The following is a 19653-nucleotide window of genomic DNA, read 5'->3' on the forward strand; positions in this document are numbered from 1 at the left end:
TTCTCATCTCCTATAAAGAACCCGTGTTACAAAGCGTTGTGTTTCCTGACGCGCTAACATTTCGTATACCCGATTCCCACGGCCAACGTAGAGGTACTTTTAACATAGGTCTCTTTGCAATCAGCGTGTCAACCCGCACTCTTGGGCCGCGAGCACACACCACGCGCGGAGAAACGCGGACTGATCTTCAACGCCGAGAATAAAGTTCCCTTAAGTAAAGGTGCCTTTATGATCGCGTGGATCGGGTATTACTCCTAGAGCAAGTATCACGTGCGATGTGCGCTCCTTAAAATACATTTATTCATTTATTTATTTATTTTAACACCCTCAAGGCCCATAGAACATTACCGAGGGGGTAGGAGTTAACTCAAAAATACAACATGGAAAGCAGTGATGAAAATACAAACAAATCGATGAGTATCAACACGAGTGATTAGTTAGTGCTGCTTTAAACAAATCAAGTTAAGTAATGGTATAGTTCCTAAAGATTCTTGAAGGTGGTTCCACTCAGAAGACGTTCTTGGTATGAAGGAGTTGTTGTACGCTGATGTTTTACATTGGAGAATGCCGACCTTGAAACGATGGTCGATGCGTGAAAAAATGTGAGTGGTTAAGGAATAATTATTTTTTTTTATAGGAACGTTAAAGTGATAAATTTTGTAGAAAAGACCAGGACAAGATATGTTTTCATTGCAAAAAAAAAAAAAAAAAGAGGCAGAAACAAAGAGGCTTTCATAGATGATACACTGGCGGTGCGATGATAGCTATAATAAATAAAACGTACTCCGCCATTTTTGCAGAGCCTCTATAGGTTAGTCACAAGCGTTGTATGTCCGGGGTCCCAGGTAGATGAGGCGTGCTCTATTTTTGATCAAACTAGAGTTTTGTACAGAAGTAACTTTAGTGATATTGGGGCTAAAGAAAAAAAATCTTTTTAGATATCCGAGCATAGCGTTAGCGTTAGCGATAATATGATCAGTATGGGTTTTTTTTTATGAAACGTTAGAAGTAATGTAAACACCAATATATTTATAAGACGTCACGGACTGCAGTAGAGTGTTAGAAATTGAGTATGGTGAAATGGACGTGTTCCGACGCGAAACCCACAGGGATTTACATTTGTCAATGATAAGTCATTTTTCCAAAACTTACGCCATTCGGATACAGCACACATGTCTCATTGAAGTAGTGTTGAATCAGATTCGTTAGTTATTTCACGATAAATTACGCAATCATCAGCAGAACAAATGAAAGCCGTTTACAATTCCCTGTAACACTGGATTAGAGCGCAGCTCTTGAGGAGGAGGATGGAAGCGTATTGAGGGATAGGTGAGTCCTTGATGTCACGTGACCTCGGGGGGAGGGGGGGCGTGAGCTCGGTGGGAGAGGGTTACGTGACCTCACGGGGGTCACGCGGCCTCGCGATGTCGCGTGACTCCTATGAGGTCACGTGACGATCGTCATCAGTGACGTCTCCGATGACGTCATCATCACTAGCGACGTCATCAGTGACGATGACGACGACGATGCGGATGCCGATGACGTCATCAGTGACGTCACGCGTCCCATAATGCACCGCGCGGTTACGCCGACGGCGACGCCGACGCCTCTCAAGCCGGAAACGGGCGCCTGAGAGCTGCGCTCTAAAACTAATTGAGGATGATACACACATTGGTAAGTCATTTATGTAAATAAAGAACAAAAGAGCCCCTAAAACGGACCCCTGTGGAACACTAGAGGTGACAGGACCAAGGGAAGTATTAGTTTAGTTAGCCTTGACATACTGAGATCGATTAGTTAAGAAACATGAAATCCACGACCAAATATTGACATCGATGTTAAGTTAGCAAAGTTTAGAAAGTAAGAGTTAGTGAGAAACTTTATCAGACCCTTTGGCGAAATCAAGAAATACACCGACAGTCTGGGACCCACGGTCAAGAATGGAAAGTAGGTCGTTAGTGAAAGACAAAAGCTGTGTTTCGCATGCGAGACTTTGTCTTCCGCATGCGAGACTTGAGAAAACCATGTTGTCAAGGTGAAAAGAAAGAATTTGACTCTAAATCAAAATAAATAATGTGTTCTAAAATTTTACACGGGGTGCTGGTTAACAAAATGGGTTTGTAATTGAGAGGATCATGTTTGTTACCTGATTTGTGAAGTGGAACCACCTTCCCTGTTTTCCAATCATCCGGTTGGACACCGAGGTTTAGTGACTGCTCAAAACTTTTAGTAAGAATAATTGACATGTAACTTTTAATATTCTTAAGAAATTTAGAGGTAATGTTGTCAACTCCAAACCAGGAAGAGATCTTCAAATTATCAATCAATTTTACAATCCCCTCTTAAAAAAAAACAAAAAAAACAGCGGATTTATGAGAATTAAAGCATAATCTGGATACAGAAAATAAGCTAAACACTAATTTTCAGTAAAAGCCTTCACACAGACGTTGTTTAGAACGGATGTACACTGAGCTTTCATATTGAGCTTTCGGAATGCCAATACCGTCAACATCAATGAAAGATACAATTCTTTTAGACCCGTTTACAACACTCCAAAATTGTATAGTGGTGTTTGATAACATTGTAACGTAACATAAAAGAGTCAGTTTTGCTTCCTTTACGGCTGCTTGTGCAACAGATTTGCAAAGCTTCCAACGCTCAGTGAGGCCACACAACTTTGCAACACGGAAAAGACGTTCTGTTTTTAGAAAAAAAAAAAATTTAGTTTTGTTTAATCAAGGAGACATCTGGTTGGATACAATAATCCTACATGGGATAAATAAATTAATAAAATAATTAATTTTATTTTTAAACATGTTCCAATTAGTCTCTACTCTATGTTCTGAAAGCGAAGGCAGAAATTCGTTAAGCAAGAAAGCCAATTCATTATTTATTGCGTCAAAGTTTGCTTTGCTATAATCGAAAAAGTGTTTCGTAGATTTACCAGAAGCACACGAGCAGGTTGAAATTCAAAATAGCATGGTCGCTAATGCCATTGAAATAAATTATAGAAGAAGCGCGATTCGAGTCAGTTGTAAGCAGAAGGTCTAACACACAGGCCGTTGAAAGTTATTTCGGACATGTGATTAACGTAACTCTAGAATGCACCGGCCGATGCTTTTGTCATGCTTGAGCTGCGCGTGGAGGCTATACTCTCAAGGCGTCGAAGCGAAGCTAGAAATCTGGCTCTGGAGGGAGGACAATTGATTTATTTTACGTTCATTTATACCTGGGCTACGGAGCAAAACGGGATAGGTCAGCTAATGTCCAATCAAGAAAAGGGTACCGAGGGGAGGGTATACCCTCCTCACCTCCTCATCCCCCCTGCTACTCCTCCCCTTTTCCCTCCCTCCCCCTCCTCCTCCTTCACCTCATCCTTCAACCTCCTCCCCTTCTCTTCCTTTTCTCCTTCTCCTCATCCCTTTCGTCCTCCCTCCTCCCCTCCTCCTCGCGCGTTGCATCACGGGAAATGTCTCATAATGCACCGCGCGGGACCCCCGTGACGTCACTCGTGACGTCACGAGTCCCGCGCGGTGCATTATGGGACATTTCCCATAATGCAACGCGCGGTTACGCCGACGGCGACGCCGCTCAAGCCGGAAACAAGCGCCTAAGAGCTGCGCTCTAAAAAGACGGGGTTCACTCAGAGTAAACGCAACTTCGTCTTAGCGCGTCTTTGTTTACATGAATTTACAAAAAACGTTTGGTAGTAGCTAACGTTTTGAAAGCAGCATGAGGTGACAGGTAACAAGAATTGTCTTTCTCTCTCGCAGAAATGTACACCGTAGTGCATCCGGCAGCAAAGCAGGGCGGGCCGTTTTGCCATCGCGGTAGTCTTGACGCATAGGTTCGGGAAAAGCACCACAAACGAACACTTACGGCGACGCGAACAAACCTTTACCGGCGCGGAGTCTGCATCTCAGAGTCGATGAACGCGCCACCAATCGTCGTCATGATATACTAGCGCGCCACCGCACACGGAGCAAATTGTGCGGTGCTGACCGAAACGAACGCCATGAAAGGGATCACGGCGGTTGCAATAGATGAAATTCAGTCTTGCCACTTGGATCACTATCATCATATGAGGAATGGCACATCCGTCGTACTGAAGGCGGCCTTGTGGTTACTGATGATGGAGGAAGTTGGAAGTGCACGGGAAGCGGGTAATGCGAGGCCTATTCACGGAGTTCCCGAGAAAAGAGAAGCGTGACTTTCGGCCCGGGTAAATAAACTTTGCATCGCAGAAAGCTCAGCCTCCGCGAGAATGTGACGATAGCGGTTGGGATGGAACGCAAAATTTCAACAACATGACGTCACCTGGATCAAAGGATAATTGAGAAAAGCGAAATTCCTCTATGAACCGACGTTCACTTAAGCCCAATACTGTCAAAATAAGACATGACACTGTAAGAGCCCGACACATCTATTTCAGCAAAAAAAAAAAAAAAAAACTCTGCAAAAAGGAAAACAATATAGTCTTACTTGCTGACAAGTGTTTTTCACTGATACACAAGTCCCAGAAGCGTCCACAATGTCGAGTTCTGTTCTGGAGATTTTTGGTTTAGGTGGATGTCGGCTCACAAAGAAAATTTAATTGTTCTTCATTATCTTTTGATTCAGGTAACTTTCGCGTTCTATCCCCAACATTAGCGTCACATTCAACCAGACTTTAAGCTTTCTGCGGTGCAGCTTATTTATCCAGCCCAAAAAAACACGGTTCTCGTTTCTCGGGAGCTCCGTGTATGCACATTCAAGACGTTAGTACGACGTAAAGCAGGATTTGAATACAAAGGCTGCCTAAAGCGTTCATTTTTAACCCGGGTCCAGTCGGTCTGTTGGCGGCACATAATCGGCTCTAAAGCCCTTTGATGTATTCGCGGCGAGAAGTTTGGGTATCGCCGCCTGGTGGCATTTTTCCACAACCCAGAGTGGGGATGCTTCAACTTCCTCTGCTGGTGCAAGCACGTCGAATGCCAAGCTTCTGCACTATGGAAATTAAAACATCACCGCGTGGGTAGCACGTGCACTACGCATAGTGAGGAAAACGGAACCGCGAATAACATTTCATCGCGGCTTCAACGTGTGTCGGTGCTTCGTCCTTACCGGTTGTAAATCTATCACCATCGAAACTGAGATATCCATAAAGAACTGTAAGGTAAATACACACATTCTTGACTGCTAATGAGTAGCGAAAATGATGGTGCCTTGCAAAATACTATAACTCTTCCGCTCATTCCCACTGGAAGCGGATCCGCGTTTGCAAAGCGGTTGCGAACGCGGTTGTATTAGCGGCGAGATGTTTTGGTGCCGCCCTCCTATGGTTCCCCCTTGTGACGTCATTACCTTGCGAACAACAAGTTCGATGGTGTTTGTAAATAGCATGGTGGAAGCCTGAAATCATTGCGCTCTCAAAGGAACACTGCCAACACCGTTGAAATTAAAGTTCCTTCATTCTTCTTATTTCCGTCGATGGTATACCCTTTCCGACGTCATAGTCAGCTTTTGGGCCAATCGTGAAAGGCCGACCACAGCGACGCTTTCGGTCGCGCACGTCGCCAATTGAGATCCAGTACAATTGCACGCGCGCTCGATGACATCAAGTGCGCGTGCAATTGTACTGGATCTTTATACAACCGCGTTCGCGACCGCTTTGCGAACGCGGATCCGCTTCCAGTGGGAATGGCGGCTGCCATGTTGAATTTTGACGTGACTGAGTTGAGAAAAATAGCAAATCTTATTGTGTGGCGATTTAAAGGGGCTAGAAAGCAAGGGGTTCGCGCCAGGCTTGTTGCGTACTAATTATAAATAAGAAAATTACTCGTAATCCATTACTTTTTGGAGTAATTTGTAATAATTTCAATACATTTCTAGGAAAATAATCACGAGAATAATTTTATTACTTTTGGAAGTAATAAAATCACTCGTAACCGTTAATTTTATTTTACTTTATTTTTCTAATGGCGAACTTTGTACAAGTTTCTTACCAAAGAATCATCGAACCAATTCTTCGTCAGGAGGATGGTTTACCAAAAATGGTGCATTCAGAAGATTAAAATTAGATAATTTCAAGCAAATAATAATTAATTAATAACAGTAATAAGTTATAATTGTAACCGACTATTTTTTCGAGTAACCTGTACAAGACTGGACTTCGTGCTTGTAGTTCTACATTTTTCTTGTCTATACTTTTTTTTATCGTAGTTACGATAAAACTATTTTAGTTTTTGACGCCGAACCCAACCACATTATATCTCAACGTGGCACTGACCGTCACCTGAAAACGGTCTATAATTGGACCAGCTCACGTGAATTCCTGATTCGCGAGAGAAGCGTTCGCTCGTTTTTTCCCGTAAGATTCATCTGAGCGAAAAAAGGAAAAGAAAAGGTTAAACGATAAAGCGGCATTTTATTTTTATTCTCAAGGACATATCGAATCGAGTCAAAAAGACAGCTCCGTTTGGGCGCTGCGTTCGAACCACGGTCCGTGGTTCGAACTCGGTATATTCGCACATTCTTGGAAATCCCTCCAACGCTCGGCGGAAAAAGGAGTAGCGGCCCACAACTGGGCGCTCGGTCGGGGAGATTTGAACAGCCCCGAGGATCAGCCCCGTGCTGGGGCTCCAGCCTGGACACCTAGCGAAAAAGCCGGCGATAATTGCCCTGACTGGACGGCGCCATGGTCAAGCGAGGCACCGGCCAATCACGGCCAGTCACGTCCACCGGATTCCTCGCCGCCGACTTGTTCACCGAGTGTCCAGACTGGAGGCCCTGCACGGGGGCGCACCGAGGTTCCTCCGTTCGGGGGTCACGTTCCACGCTCGATTTCGAGCTTTTCTCGAGTACGTATCGAGGGCCGACCGTTCCCAGTCTTCTCCCCCCATCCACGCGCTTTGTCCCTTTGTCCGGCGGATACGCCGAAGCGAAAGGTGAGTCTCGATTAAGGCACCAAATCAACGATCTCGTCTCGAGTGGGTTGCAGCCGCGCTCGTGCGGGATACGCGCAGGGGCACTTAGGGAGAGAGAGAGAGGAACAGCCCCGATTAGAGCCGGCCGAGCCAAGACGAGCCTCCTCGGGTCGGCTTTGGCTCCTCTAAGACACCGCGATAATTGGGCAATGAGCCTGGCGCATCGTTCAAACTGGGCGCCTTCGGCAGTTTTCGGCGACGTAGACTGCGCGTCGGGGCCCGTCCGTGCCAGGGGCAGCCGTCCCGGGCCAGGGAGTCGATGATGCGAAGGATGCGAGGCAGCGAGGCCCGGTCGCGCAGCCGTCGGGCCAGCAGCCTCGCCAGACGTCCGGCCCGAGCGACCCCAGGGGCGCGGTCGGGCGGCGGGTATGCGCTCCCGGAGTCTGTCGGGACCAAGGGTTTTGGAGCTCAGACGCAGGCGCGGGACAACCCGCGAAGGCGGAAACAGACTCCGACCGCGCGAGAAGCCAACACAATTTGTGGGGGAGCCTTTCGGTGCCGTCCGGTTCGTTCCGTCCATCATTCCGCTGTTTCGAGTTGACGGCACGTGCCGAAGGCGAGCACTCTAGCGATTCGGATGAAGCCCTCAAAGGCGTAGAGAAGAGAAGCGAGTAAGTCTCGCTGACATCGAACAACAAATGGCAGATTGACGTTATATCTATGCTTTGAATATCAAGTATTTCACCACACGACTCGCAAACAGCGGAAGCCCCAGCGGATCTATCGTGGCGCCGAATTGGGGCAGTCCTCCCTCAGAAAAACTGTCACTTGCTGTCACTCTGCTGGGCTCGAGGATGTTGTTCGTTTTTTTTTTTTTTTTTTTTTTTTTTTGTTTTTTGCCAAGTTTGGCTCACATGTGGCTCACATGGAGGTTAGTTAGCGCATAATGCTGTTTCATAACGCCCACACACCGCCTGCCACATCGCCGGTGTCAAGCGCGACCCGCTGGCTTTTCAGTATTCAGCAACGTTGCCGTTCAGAGATTTGCTTCCTCTGCTTGACCACTCCACCATCCAGTTTCCCTGCCGCTCGTGGCCCGCTACTCCGTTTCCGTATACAATGCCGTCAAAGCTGCGGGCGGAAGCGCCACTTACCGCGACTGTTGAGGCGAACAGCACCTAGCAGGCCGCCCGGCGGCCAGCCCCGGGCCACGGCCCTGGGCGCCGGGCACCCGAGGCGGGGAGCGGACGTCGGAGGGCCCCGGATCAGCGCGCTCAGGCAGCTCCTCGGCGCGATCCGTATGGCGGGTCCCAGCAACCTGGGGCACGGAGAGAAATTTCGTGGGCACCCTCACAGGCCGCCCCAAATTTCATAAAAGGAGATAAGAGCGAGTCTGAACGGAGAGTTTTCAAAAAATGTCTTATTTTTTAAAGCACGAGACGCTTTCTTAGTGCAGTCCCCTCAGCCTTCGGCGCCAAAAGAGCGTTTGAGGAAAGCGCTCAGTTCGAGTGTGGAATAGGAGAAAACAAAAGGGGCAACTCAGAGCCGGAAGCAGGTCACCTTTTGGAAGAAAGCGCTCAAGGGCAAAGCGGAAGCACTTCAGAAATAAAACACAAAGATATGCTTCGTCACGGGAGGCTCCCCCAATGCACAGGGCCCCGCCTGTGCATTGGGGGAGCCTCATGACACCGCCGCGGCGCCGTGTGCGATAGGAAGACGTGGTGCTCTGCTTGTAGGAATGCGCGGCATGTAGGAATGCTCTAATATTCCTACACTTTTATCGCGTTCTTTTTGAAACGTTAATCTATACTTGCTTCGCGGATTAGAAAAACCCACAAATTACGAATGATGAACAGGCGCGGCCCGCCCGCCTGCTAAGCATAAAAGTAAGATTACGTAACCCTCTTCCATCTTTCTATACGAAGCTTGCCCCGACAAAGAGACGGCAAGAAGGGAAACGACGTGTGCGGTCAAATTGCGAAGTCGATTTTCGACACCGCGAGGGCAAGATCAAAGATGGCCGTCACGGAGCGAGCCGAACGCGGACACGGATGATGATGATTAACTTTGTTTTCAAAAGGGTGGCGCCATGACCTCATTGGGGGAAGGGGAACATAGGTAGGAAAACGTTTACATTCGGCGGTGCACTCCTGTCGAGCGCGCGAACTCCCATAGGGAGAGTAGCGTCTCCCAGGCCCGTGCCTCGTTAACCGGCGTGATCCATGGCCTCTAAAGTGTGGATCTGAGGCCCCAGGTGTTCGGCTCTTTTGTCTTGCAAGCCGGCACAATCCCAAAGGAGCTGCCGGATGTTCGGGCTTACGCCCGCGGTGCACGTCGAGCAGACGACAAGTGCAGCGGGCTCCGACCCTTCTGATGGCGCTTGGTCGGGTGGGCGACGCCTCCGTGGTCTGTAGCTACGACACCGAGCGAGTATGTCCTCGGTGAGCGCAGCTCCGGTGCGGGCCTTGTGTATCAAGACAAGGCCCGCGCACAGGGCCTTGTGCTGATACACAAAAGCTTACGTCTTCTTGCAACACAAGTAACCGAAACATCTGCTAGCAGTTCAAGGAGGCATGCAGCTTTACACGCCACGTTCGAGACACGGAGGTTTCGCTGACTTATACATAAAGTAAGAAAATGCCAGAAAACAGCGCTGTGTAAACCAGCCTTTACGACACAAGTCTTGGGGCAGCCGTACTTCATATTAAGCGCGGCTACTCGTTCAAGGAGATGACCTGGCACGCGATATTCGAGACACAAATGTTTAGGGGACTTAAGCGCCGTTCACATATATGCGACCGAGTAAGACCGAGAGAGACCCGACCGGTTTTTAAGCCTTTTGCGACTTCTTAGGACCGGATGCGCTGCAGCGGAGCTGGTCCTAAGAGGTCGCAAGAGGCTTGAAAACCGGTTTGGTCTCTCTCGGTCTTACTCGGTCGCAAGAGTGTGAGCGGTGCTGAGTGAACCAGCCTTTTCATTCGAGATATTACCAAGTAACCTTCTATTCCGGGGTCGACGTCTCGAAATGAAACCTGGATGTTTCATTTACGCCGCGAAACTATGAGTTTCGCGGCGTAAATAATGCACTATTCTTTTTTGTTTTGTTTTGTAAAGCTCGTTTTGTGAGCTACGTGTCCTATACTAAAACTTGAAACAAAAAAAGCGAAAGCCGCTTACAACTCCATGTAACGCCGAATTAGAGCGCAGCTCTTGAGGAGGAGGAGGGAAGGGTACTGGGGGGGGAGTTCAACTAACCAAGGGGGGTCACGTGACCTTGGGGGGTCACGTGACCTTGGAGGTCACGTGACCCCCCCAATGCCGAAGATGTCATCACTGACGTCACTGATGACGTCATCAGTGACGATGACGATGCGGATACCGATGACGTCATTAGTGACGTCACTGATGACTTCACCAGTGATGATGACGATGACGATGCGAATGTCGGTGACGTCATCAGTGACGTAACTGATGACGTCATCAGTGATGATGACGATGACGATGCGGATGCCGGTGACGACATCAGTGACGTCACTGATAACGTCATCAGTGATGATGACGATGACGATGCGGATGTCGGTAGCGTCATCAGTGATGATGACGATGACGATGCGGATGTCGGTGACGTCATCAGTGATGATGACGATGTGGATGCCGGTGACGTCATCAGTGACGTCACTAATGACGTCATCAGTGATGATGACGTCATTAGTGACGTCACCGGCATCCACATCGTCATCGTCATCATCACTGATGATGACGATGCGTGACCCCCCTGAGGTCACGTGACCTCGGGGGTCACGTGACCCTCCGCGAGGTCACGTGACTTCGGGGGGTCACGTGACCCTCCGCGAGGTCACGTGACTTCGGGGGGTCACGTGCCCCCCCCCCCGAGGTCACGTGACCCCGGTGGGGGGCTCGCGCGGTGCATTATGGGACATTTCCCATAATGCACCGCGCGGTTACGCCGACGGCGACGGCGACGGCGACGGCGACGCCGACGCCGCTCAAGCCGGAAACGGGCCCCTAAGAGCTGCGCTCTAAAAAGTGAAAGCCGTTTACAACTCCCTGTAACACCGAATTAGAGCGCAGCTCTTGAGGAGGAGGAGGGAAGGGTACTGGAGGGAGGTGAAGTGACCTGGGGGGGGGGTCACGTGACCTTGGGGGTCACGTGACGATGCCGATGATGGCATCAATGACGTCACTGATGACGTCATCGGTGACGATGACGATGCGGACTCCGATGACGTCATCAGCGATGATGACGATGACGATGCAGATGTCGGTGACGTCATCAGTGACGTCACTGATGACGTCATTCATGATTATGACGATGCGGATGCCGGTGACGTCATTAGTGACGATGACGTCATCGGGGAGGTCACGTGACCTCGGCGGGGGGTCACGTGACCTCGGGGGTGTCACGCGACTTCGGGGGGGGGGGGATCACGTGACCTCGGGGGTGTCACGTGACTTCAGGGGGAGGGGGGTCACGTGACCTCGGGGGTCACGTGACTTTGAGTGTCACGTGACCTTGTGGGCCACGTGACCCTAGGGGAGGGGTCACGTGACCTTGGGGTGACCTTGGTTACGCCGACGCCGACGGCGACGGCAACGGCGACGGCGACGGCGACGCCGCTCAAGCCGGGAACGGGCCCCTAAGAGCTGCGCTCTAAAATATTTATACATTTTTCTGTGATTACGGGTTGCCTGCCCGTATCTGGTAAAGACGGCACGCACATGAAAAAGCGGGGGGGGGGGGGGGTAAAGCCGGCTTGTCGCTCACCGAAGCTCGACGCTGGTGGCGAGCGGGTTGAGGCGGACGCGGTTCTGGACGGCCCAGGCGAGCGCCGTCACCGAGTCGCGCAGCCACGGAGGCGGGAACTGGACGCCGGACACCCGACCGCCGCAGTTGTCTGCGGAGCACAGAGGGGACTCAGCCGGACACAGAGCGACCCGTTCAGCAGCAGGAGGAACTTTTCTTGAAACTAAACATTTGAGAGAAATCTCTCTGGTTGGGGAATACAATAATTAAAATATGGCAACCAACCAATTCCTAAACATGTAGGGGCCCTACGTTTCGAACCGACTCGGTTCTTCGTCAGGGGCGACTGTGGCCGTTGAGGAGCGACGTTTTTCGATCTTCTTTTTCTTTTCTCAGGGATGTGGCGCATTTCTCGATCTTCTTCTTTCATGAATATGGCGAAGCCCGTTCACATACACTGTTGGTAAAGCACCAAGGCACCTATTTATGTTGCCTGGCGTCGTTTGAATATGCCAGGACTCGACAAAAAGCCTATGTCGGTTGTTAGTTTCTGCGTCGATAATGCTGGTGTTGTCGAAGTCAATCCGGTGGTCTTTGACTTCGCAGGAGGAACTTTTCTACACCACCCGTGCAGCCTGGTGTCGGCAAAGCGAATTAGACTGCGGCTGTCACCGACCCCTCGAGACAACGCCAAGGGACACTCGTTCCACGTGAGGATTGTCCGGCCGAGGAATCGTCAATACTCTGCCTCCCTCCATCATACACTTTTACGGAAAATATGTTATACCTGTTCTCCGCTCCACTCCGTTCTTTATTTTAACGCAACTTGTGCCAAGTAGAAACTAAGGCAGAGGAGAAGACGGAAGCGCGTCGGGAAGCCAAAGCGCCGAGCTCTGACTGGAATGATTTCTGGGTAGACGCAAAGCCCTTTGCCTGCCTCTACTCACTCTTTGAACGCGTTCGAAAGCGTTCAAAGAGCGAATAGAGACAAAGGCAGCTTTGCATCTATACCTCATTCGAACCGGAGCTTCTGATGTCCTCCTCGCTCAGTTTCTAGCCCCATAAACCTCGGTTACACGGTGCCTCCTCCGCAATAAGCCTCCGTCAGATTGCGGGCACCTCGGCCGGGATTCGAGCCCGCCACATGGGGATCCGTAGGCCAGCGCTCTCGCCTCGAAGCCACCGAGGCGGCTTCCAATAAGGGTAGCGGATCATCTTATTAAATTAGGTGTGAACGAAATCTATCGATTTAATTCGAGTGAAGCTACAATATCACTCAACCAGTAAAAGTCATTGTCATTGTCAAGTCAACCGAGCTAACAAATCTGAATACTATATGAAGTACTGAATGCCTGCCTGATCCATGATGGATGAAAACGTGTCGACATACTTTATATGCCGTGCAATTGGCTATATAACACCCTAAACCTTTCGACAGATTTATTGAACTCTTAACAAATCAGATTTATGGCTGCCTGCCATTCTTATTCTCGCTGTATACAACACCCATAAAGCGAAACCAGCCAAGATTTTGTTTACGAGGTTTCACCAGCTGCAAACGTTTTGCGAAACAGTTTATGCGTGCTTACGTCGACGGATGAGCGAAAAAAAAAGTATTTGAGACGTTGATGCATATAAATGTCTTCACGAGAAATAGTCTCAAAAAGCGTCTTCACTCGAGTATGTTCTCAATTAGATTCCGTTTAAGATTACGAAAGAATTGGCTGCCAAACAAAAGGAAACGATATTAATTTGATATCGTGGCGCAATGTTGCAGCTTCTCCTCTAGAGAACGCTGAAGTGGTAGCGCTAATTTGGTTTCGGTGTAACATGTAGAACCCACCACCGTCCGTCGGAGAGTGCTGCAGTGTACGTTTGACGGCGCTGTTTCATCGGTAAAAATAGAGTGCCTTCATACACACGCGCGGTTTTGCTTGAGTGGTGATATCTCAGCCATTTTTGCGCCCAATTGTTTTTTATGCATTTTAAAGCGCGCGCAATCCGGTGTCACTCAGCTCGAGCGCGTAGCTTTGGCTAATGCGCAGACGCCATTTTACCGCCCAAGTCACGCACCGAGTGCGCCAGAGCGTCACGCACTGGCACATTCAGGGCAACAATGGATGTCTTCACCCTCAGACAGACAGACATGTAGGCACGCTATAGGTAATAATAGAAAACACTTTGCCAGCAGACGGAATTGTCTTACTTCGATTCACGGGGTGACAGTGAGTATACGTTCGGAAATAGGTGTTAAGGAAAGTGTCAAAAAGATAAAACAGCCCGAAACTTGTAGGCTCAATGACACGAAACCTTCAGAATGGACAGACATCTGGAGGGCAGAGTTCGCTCTTCGGTACGCGCTTCACGAACCCATTAGGACCGCCTAGAGTCTCCGCCGCGAGAACTGCACGTGTCATCGTCACGTTATTCGAGGAAAAAAACTGGCATTTGACAGGACAACAATCGGGCGGGTAGTGTTAATACGCAGGTGCTACGGATGGCACTTCTAATGAAATGCGACAGGGAGCTGCATGATTTTAAGGCCTGTGGTGCAGCTTCGCAGAAGGTTTCTATAATTATTACCCCCTCCTCCCCCCCTTTTTATTTTTTTATTTCGCGCAGAGATTGGCAAGTAGGATTGTTATTGTGATTCACGTGGCGGTACTCTGCGTCGACGTCCAATATACATACCCCCCCCCCCCCCCCCCCCCCCCCCGCCAATCAAGAGCCGGCTTCGATGATTCGGCCCGCAAGGTTCAGACAGGGTGACGTGGAAAGCACGACATTATTATTATTTTTTTTTTTTTTTGTGCCGGGAAGATGAAGTTTCTTAAACTCGTGTTTCTCGATTGCTGCGACTCCATCAGTAAAAAATCTGTTGGCTTAAATTGCAATGGAAAGGCAAAAAAAAAAAAAAAAATATATATATATATATATATTTTTTTTTTTTTTGTTTTTGTTTAAAAAGTTTTTAATTCGTAAGACTTTTTTTTTAAATTTTAGTACACAGTAATGAACAATAAAGTGGATGAGGGAGCGAAACACGCGAATCTCAGAGCTCACGCCTGTAGCGGCCCTGTGCCGTGTCCCCGCAAAGCACTTGGGGGGTCCAGTCGCTGCAAACTTTAAAACACAGTTCGGTGAACGGCAACTGAGAATCCGTTTAGAGCTGCAGTCCCCGACAGCTTTTTTATTTATTTATTTATTTATCAATACTAGCAGCCTTCTCTCGAAGGCTATTACAGGGGAGGGGGAAATAAAAGGGAAAAACATACAATCTTAACGTTTAACAGCAATAAGGACACACAAAATACTCTCACATTTTCAAATAACAACAATCAACCACAGTTTCTTTTAATTTGGAAACAGCTCTTCCAAGGAAGACTCAAAATGAGACGCGTCTGTTAAATTTATGACACACTCCGGGAGACTATTCCATTCTTCAATTGTTTGCACGAAAAAAGAGTATTTAAAGACGTCTCTTCTGCTACCATAAGGTTGGACCGTTTTCTTGTGATTTAGTCTTCTTGATCACTTATGCACTTCTTTCAGATACAATGCTGGATCAATTTTTAATTGTCCGTTATAGAGCGAAAAAAAAACAACTTTAACCTTACAATCTTCCGTCTAGTTTCTAGTGGCTGCAAGCCGCACTCATGCAACGTTCTAGTTACAGAGCCTGTTCTTTTATACCTAGATAGAATAAAACGTAAGCCAACCTTAGAATCTTTTCTAGTTTTTCTTTGTCAACTTTTTTGTTGGGACTCCATACCACACTGGCATACTCCAAAATAGGACGTACCACCGTTTCATAGGCAGTCAACTTTGCGTCTCTATAGTAGCATCTTTTAATTTCCGTCCTACAAAACCAAGACTCCGATAGGCCGAAGAGCAAACATTTTCAATATGGGCCCGCCACTGTAGGTCATTTGAGATCGTGACACCAAGGTAGTTGAAACTGCCCACATTGTACAAATTCACATCCCCCAGATTGTAGGAAAATTTTAAAACGTTCCTCTTGTTTGTTATGTGCAAGCATGCCGACTTACGAAAATTTATCTGCATTTTAGAAAGAGACTTAAGAAACCAAAGACATGGCGAGTTCAGGGAATCTTATTATCTCTGCACAGCCAATGAGAATGCAGCATGATTTGATTAGAGAGCTTGAAAGCCAAATTATGAACCAAGAAGTCACGCCATTCGTTTCTTAAGGTGTCGGGGACTGTGAAGGTATTTTGGTGCTAAACATATCTTCAACCACGTCAGCGGTCAAGCTCCCTTCGTAGACTGCAGGGATTGGCTCTACCAAGTGCTTTGCGAGAAAGCAGACGCTCCCGGTTTCTCAGAGTGCATACTGTCATCCCTCGCAAGTGTAAGATCGGCGCATCTAGAGTTCATCTACCGGTCCGACAAATCAAGATTGGCCGACAGAAATACCGAATATTCTTGGCTGCGACTCTCGCTCCTCCAATCAGCTATGGCCAAGGGCACGATCTGATGCCAGAGGCACTTGTGCGCGATGGCCGCAGAGTCAGGACCCTGCCTTGCCCACAAGCCGAAGTGGTACTACGACCCTTACGCACGCACCTGCAAGGCCTTCGTGTACGAAGGCTCTGAGGGTAACCGCAGCCGGAACAGTGTCAAGACGCCTGTTGTAAGTGCCGCTCCTCCACAACACACTCCTAACAACGCCGTCAAGCCCGTTTTCCCCGAGATGGCGCGGTAGACCGAATAGTCCCCAGTCACGTAGTTCTCTTATCCGGTATTTCATTATAAGTTGAACGATGAAACAAAGCGAGAAAATACGGAAGAGTCAAAGTAAGATTGAATGAGAGCAGCACTGAACGCGTGAACTCTTCCCAGTGGCGTGCCGTGAGGAGTGTTTACCGCGTCCAAAAAAGTAGTCCCTCGATTTCCGCCCGATGACGTCATACAAGTGTCCTGGCGGCGTCCGAGCAGCGGTCATGGATGTGGCCTTGTCCTGCTGCAGGTGACTTTCCAGCTTCACTGTCCACGGAAGCTTCGGAAGCCGAGAGCATTGAGACGCCGTGACGAAACGAAACTCAGATTCGCTCGTGTTTTTGCTCAGCATCTCTGCGACCGACCGCCAGGTTCACGGCATCCGACAGCATGACACGCCGTCGGCTTTTGTGACGTCATTTGTTTCTACTTGCGGACTACTTTTGATGCTACACACCAGTCGGAGACGCATTCACGTACTTCTAACGAATGACGAGCACCATAGGATGGCATGACTCGAAAACGTAGTAGGCAATTGAAACTTCCTATTTCGCCGCTAACCCTTTCAAACCATATAACAAAAAAAAAAAAAAATATTGTAAAAAATAAAAACAAAAGTTATTTCTTTTGCGTTTTTTTTTTCTTTATTACGAAATTTCACGGGGTATTTACATCTTTAATTTATACGCGCTGTCGATGGTAGTCTTTCCGCTTCGAAGGGTCGTCAGCCCGTTCTGCACGTCTGTTCGCCGCGGCAGGGTTAGTTGGTGTTCGAAAACCGGTGAAAGAATAGGGTTCCGACCCCTACGTGCTGCAGCACTACGCTGGGACGCTGAATATCGCGTACGCATTCAGAGATGGCTGTTTACGAGCCATGATACCAACAAGTTCTCCCGTGCCTGCTCAGAGGAAGAACGAAGGGACCCTCGCTAGCAGTTTCCGTTTCTGTCGCGAGAGGGCGAGCAACAAGCTCGAGATCTAGAGTTCCTCGATATGCTCCTCCGAAGGGGGAGCAGAGTTGCGCTTTTGTTTTCTTCGCGCCGCCACGCCGCTATTCGCCGTGATCCATCACGTGAGGAGCAAAGCATCCGGCGCCGTGCAAGAAAGCCACCTTTACGGTTGCTCCGCCGAAGTTTTTCGCGCCACGGCGTATGTTCCCCTGCTTTCCGCCTCCTTTTCCTCCTCTCCTGTTTTCCATGCGCGGCGGCGCGCGCGCCGCCGCTGTTCGCCCAATTTAGTCACGTGAGGAGCAAAGCATCCAGGGCGTGCAGGAAAGCCGGCGCTACGGCCACCCGCCGAGGCTGAATACGCACCTCTGCTACCGTAGGTAGCTATATACAGGAACTCTATCGAGAGCCTATGCCTACCGAAGACAACATAGATTTAATAAAGCCCGGGGTTTTAGAGACAGCGAAGGAAAACTGGATTTCAATTAGAGATTACCAAGCAAAGATGAAGTGAATGGTGGCAGAAAAAGCGAGAGAAAACTAGGTATTTTCTTATTAACTGATGGCAAGGGGGTTTTTATAGCCTCACTTTCTGTGCAGTGCGGAGTGAATATAGATTTCACATTTAAATATTCTAAGATTAAATGGTAAAACAAAATGGCTAGGTGGCGTAAGCTACCGCCCGATCCAAAGGGCTCAGCCGGATTCATTTGTCCATCCATCCTACGCCAATTTAGAATTTGACGTGAAATAAGCGCTAAAATGAGCAGAGACACTATCATAGACACTATCATGTTTGTATACTATCGAATTTTATGAGTCGTGAAATATTTGATGCGTGAACAAGATCGAAGTTTTCGAGTTAGAAACGCTAATAATGCGTGAACAAAAATTTAAATCCCACTTTCCTGAAAGGCGACTAAAAGACGTATGAAAAGCTGATCACTTTGTGAAAAACCGTACGTCCTCAAAGGCAGACCTGCAGGAGCGTTTTCTGTCGGAAGGAAAACAGCTTCCCAGCTTCCCTGCCTACGTACCTTCCCACTCTCCTCTCTTAGTCTCCCCACGAAAGCAAGACGCTGAGCTTCTTCCCGCTGAAGGGAAGAGGGTCTCCCTCTTTCTCGAATGAAAAAGAAAAATTGAGGGAGAGTTTTGTCCTTTCTGGTAGTTCGTGGGCCTTGAAGGTGGGTCCTGGATCAGTAGAGCACTGCGCGGATAACAGTTTGATCATCCGCACCCGATCAGTGTCCGGAAACTTTGCATTCGCATGCGAACCGCATCCGCAAAATCCGGAATCGCGTACGACCCTTATCCGCGCACTTATTCCACGTCATTACATCGAGCACGAATAAAAATTAAAAAAAAAATGACCGCATCTCCACGTAGTGGGTGCTTGTCTGCGTAGACGGTGAGCCGCAGCATGCCGAGCCTTTCGTGGGTTTTCATCCATGCCAGAAAGAGAATGTGTGGTATGGAACGTGGTTATATGCGCTTTTGAGCATTTGACCGCAGCACCCTCTCGTCTATAAACGTCGAGCCAATGCATGCAAAGTTTAACGCGATTATATACGCATTTGACCGCAGCGCCCTCTCCTGTATGGACATTGAGCGGCTAAATGCAACGTTTCATCCATGACATCCCCAGCTCTTGAGTTACTACCACATCTCAGAGCCCCCTACTCGTCCCGCAGTCGTGGACTAGAAATCCATTGGTGTCTCCCCGCACAGGTTCGAATCCTGTCAACTGCGCAAACATTTTTTTTTTTCAGAATTTTTTTTTTGCTTTACACGAGCACGTGAGCACGTGAGCTCACGAGCACGAGCACGAGCACGAGCACCAGCAAGATCGATGTGAGCACGGACGCCGGACGGACAAGGCTAGACCCTAAGGAGCTTCGCCCCTAAAAGAAAAACGTTTACAATTCTCCGCAATGCCGAACTAGAGCGCAGCTCTTGATGTGCAGGAGGAGAGGGTACGGAGAGGAGGGTATACCGCTCCTCCTCCGTACCCTCCTCTCCTCCTCCCCTCCCATTTAGCGAAAAAATTTCCCGCTACCTTTAGCGGGTTAAGTTTCCCGGCTATATTTAGCGGGAAAGCTTAGCTAAATTTCCCGCTAAATTTAGCGAAAAATTTTCCGATAAATTTAGCGGGGAAACTTAACCCGCTAAAGTTAGCGAGGAAATCTTTTCGTTAAATTTAGCGGGAACACTTCCCGCTAAATGTAGCGGAAACATAAGGGAGCTTTCGTAGATCGTTTCCGCCGTCCCGCAACGCTCTCCGCAAGCCGCTCCGAGA

General features: G+C 48.6%; 1 protein-coding gene across 1 annotated transcript in view; it reads right to left on the reverse strand.

Moving 5' to 3' along the window:
• LOC120850764 overlaps positions 1 to 19653 on the reverse strand; it is a 51590-nt gene that overhangs the window by 4664 nt on the left and 27273 nt on the right. Inside the window, exon 3 of the mRNA XM_042294331.1 lies at positions 11692 to 11821. Within this exon, the coding sequence (XP_042150265.1) occupies positions 11692 to 11821 (130 nt within the window). The remainder of the gene's footprint in view (positions 1 to 11691; positions 11822 to 19653) is intronic.

The sequence above is a fragment of the Ixodes scapularis genome, unplaced genomic scaffold, assembly GCF_016920785.2.
Source record: "Ixodes scapularis isolate PalLabHiFi unplaced genomic scaffold, ASM1692078v2 PGA_scaffold5__190_contigs__length_132052651, whole genome shotgun sequence".
NCBI classification, from domain to species: Eukaryota; Metazoa; Arthropoda; class Arachnida; order Ixodida; family Ixodidae; genus Ixodes; species Ixodes scapularis.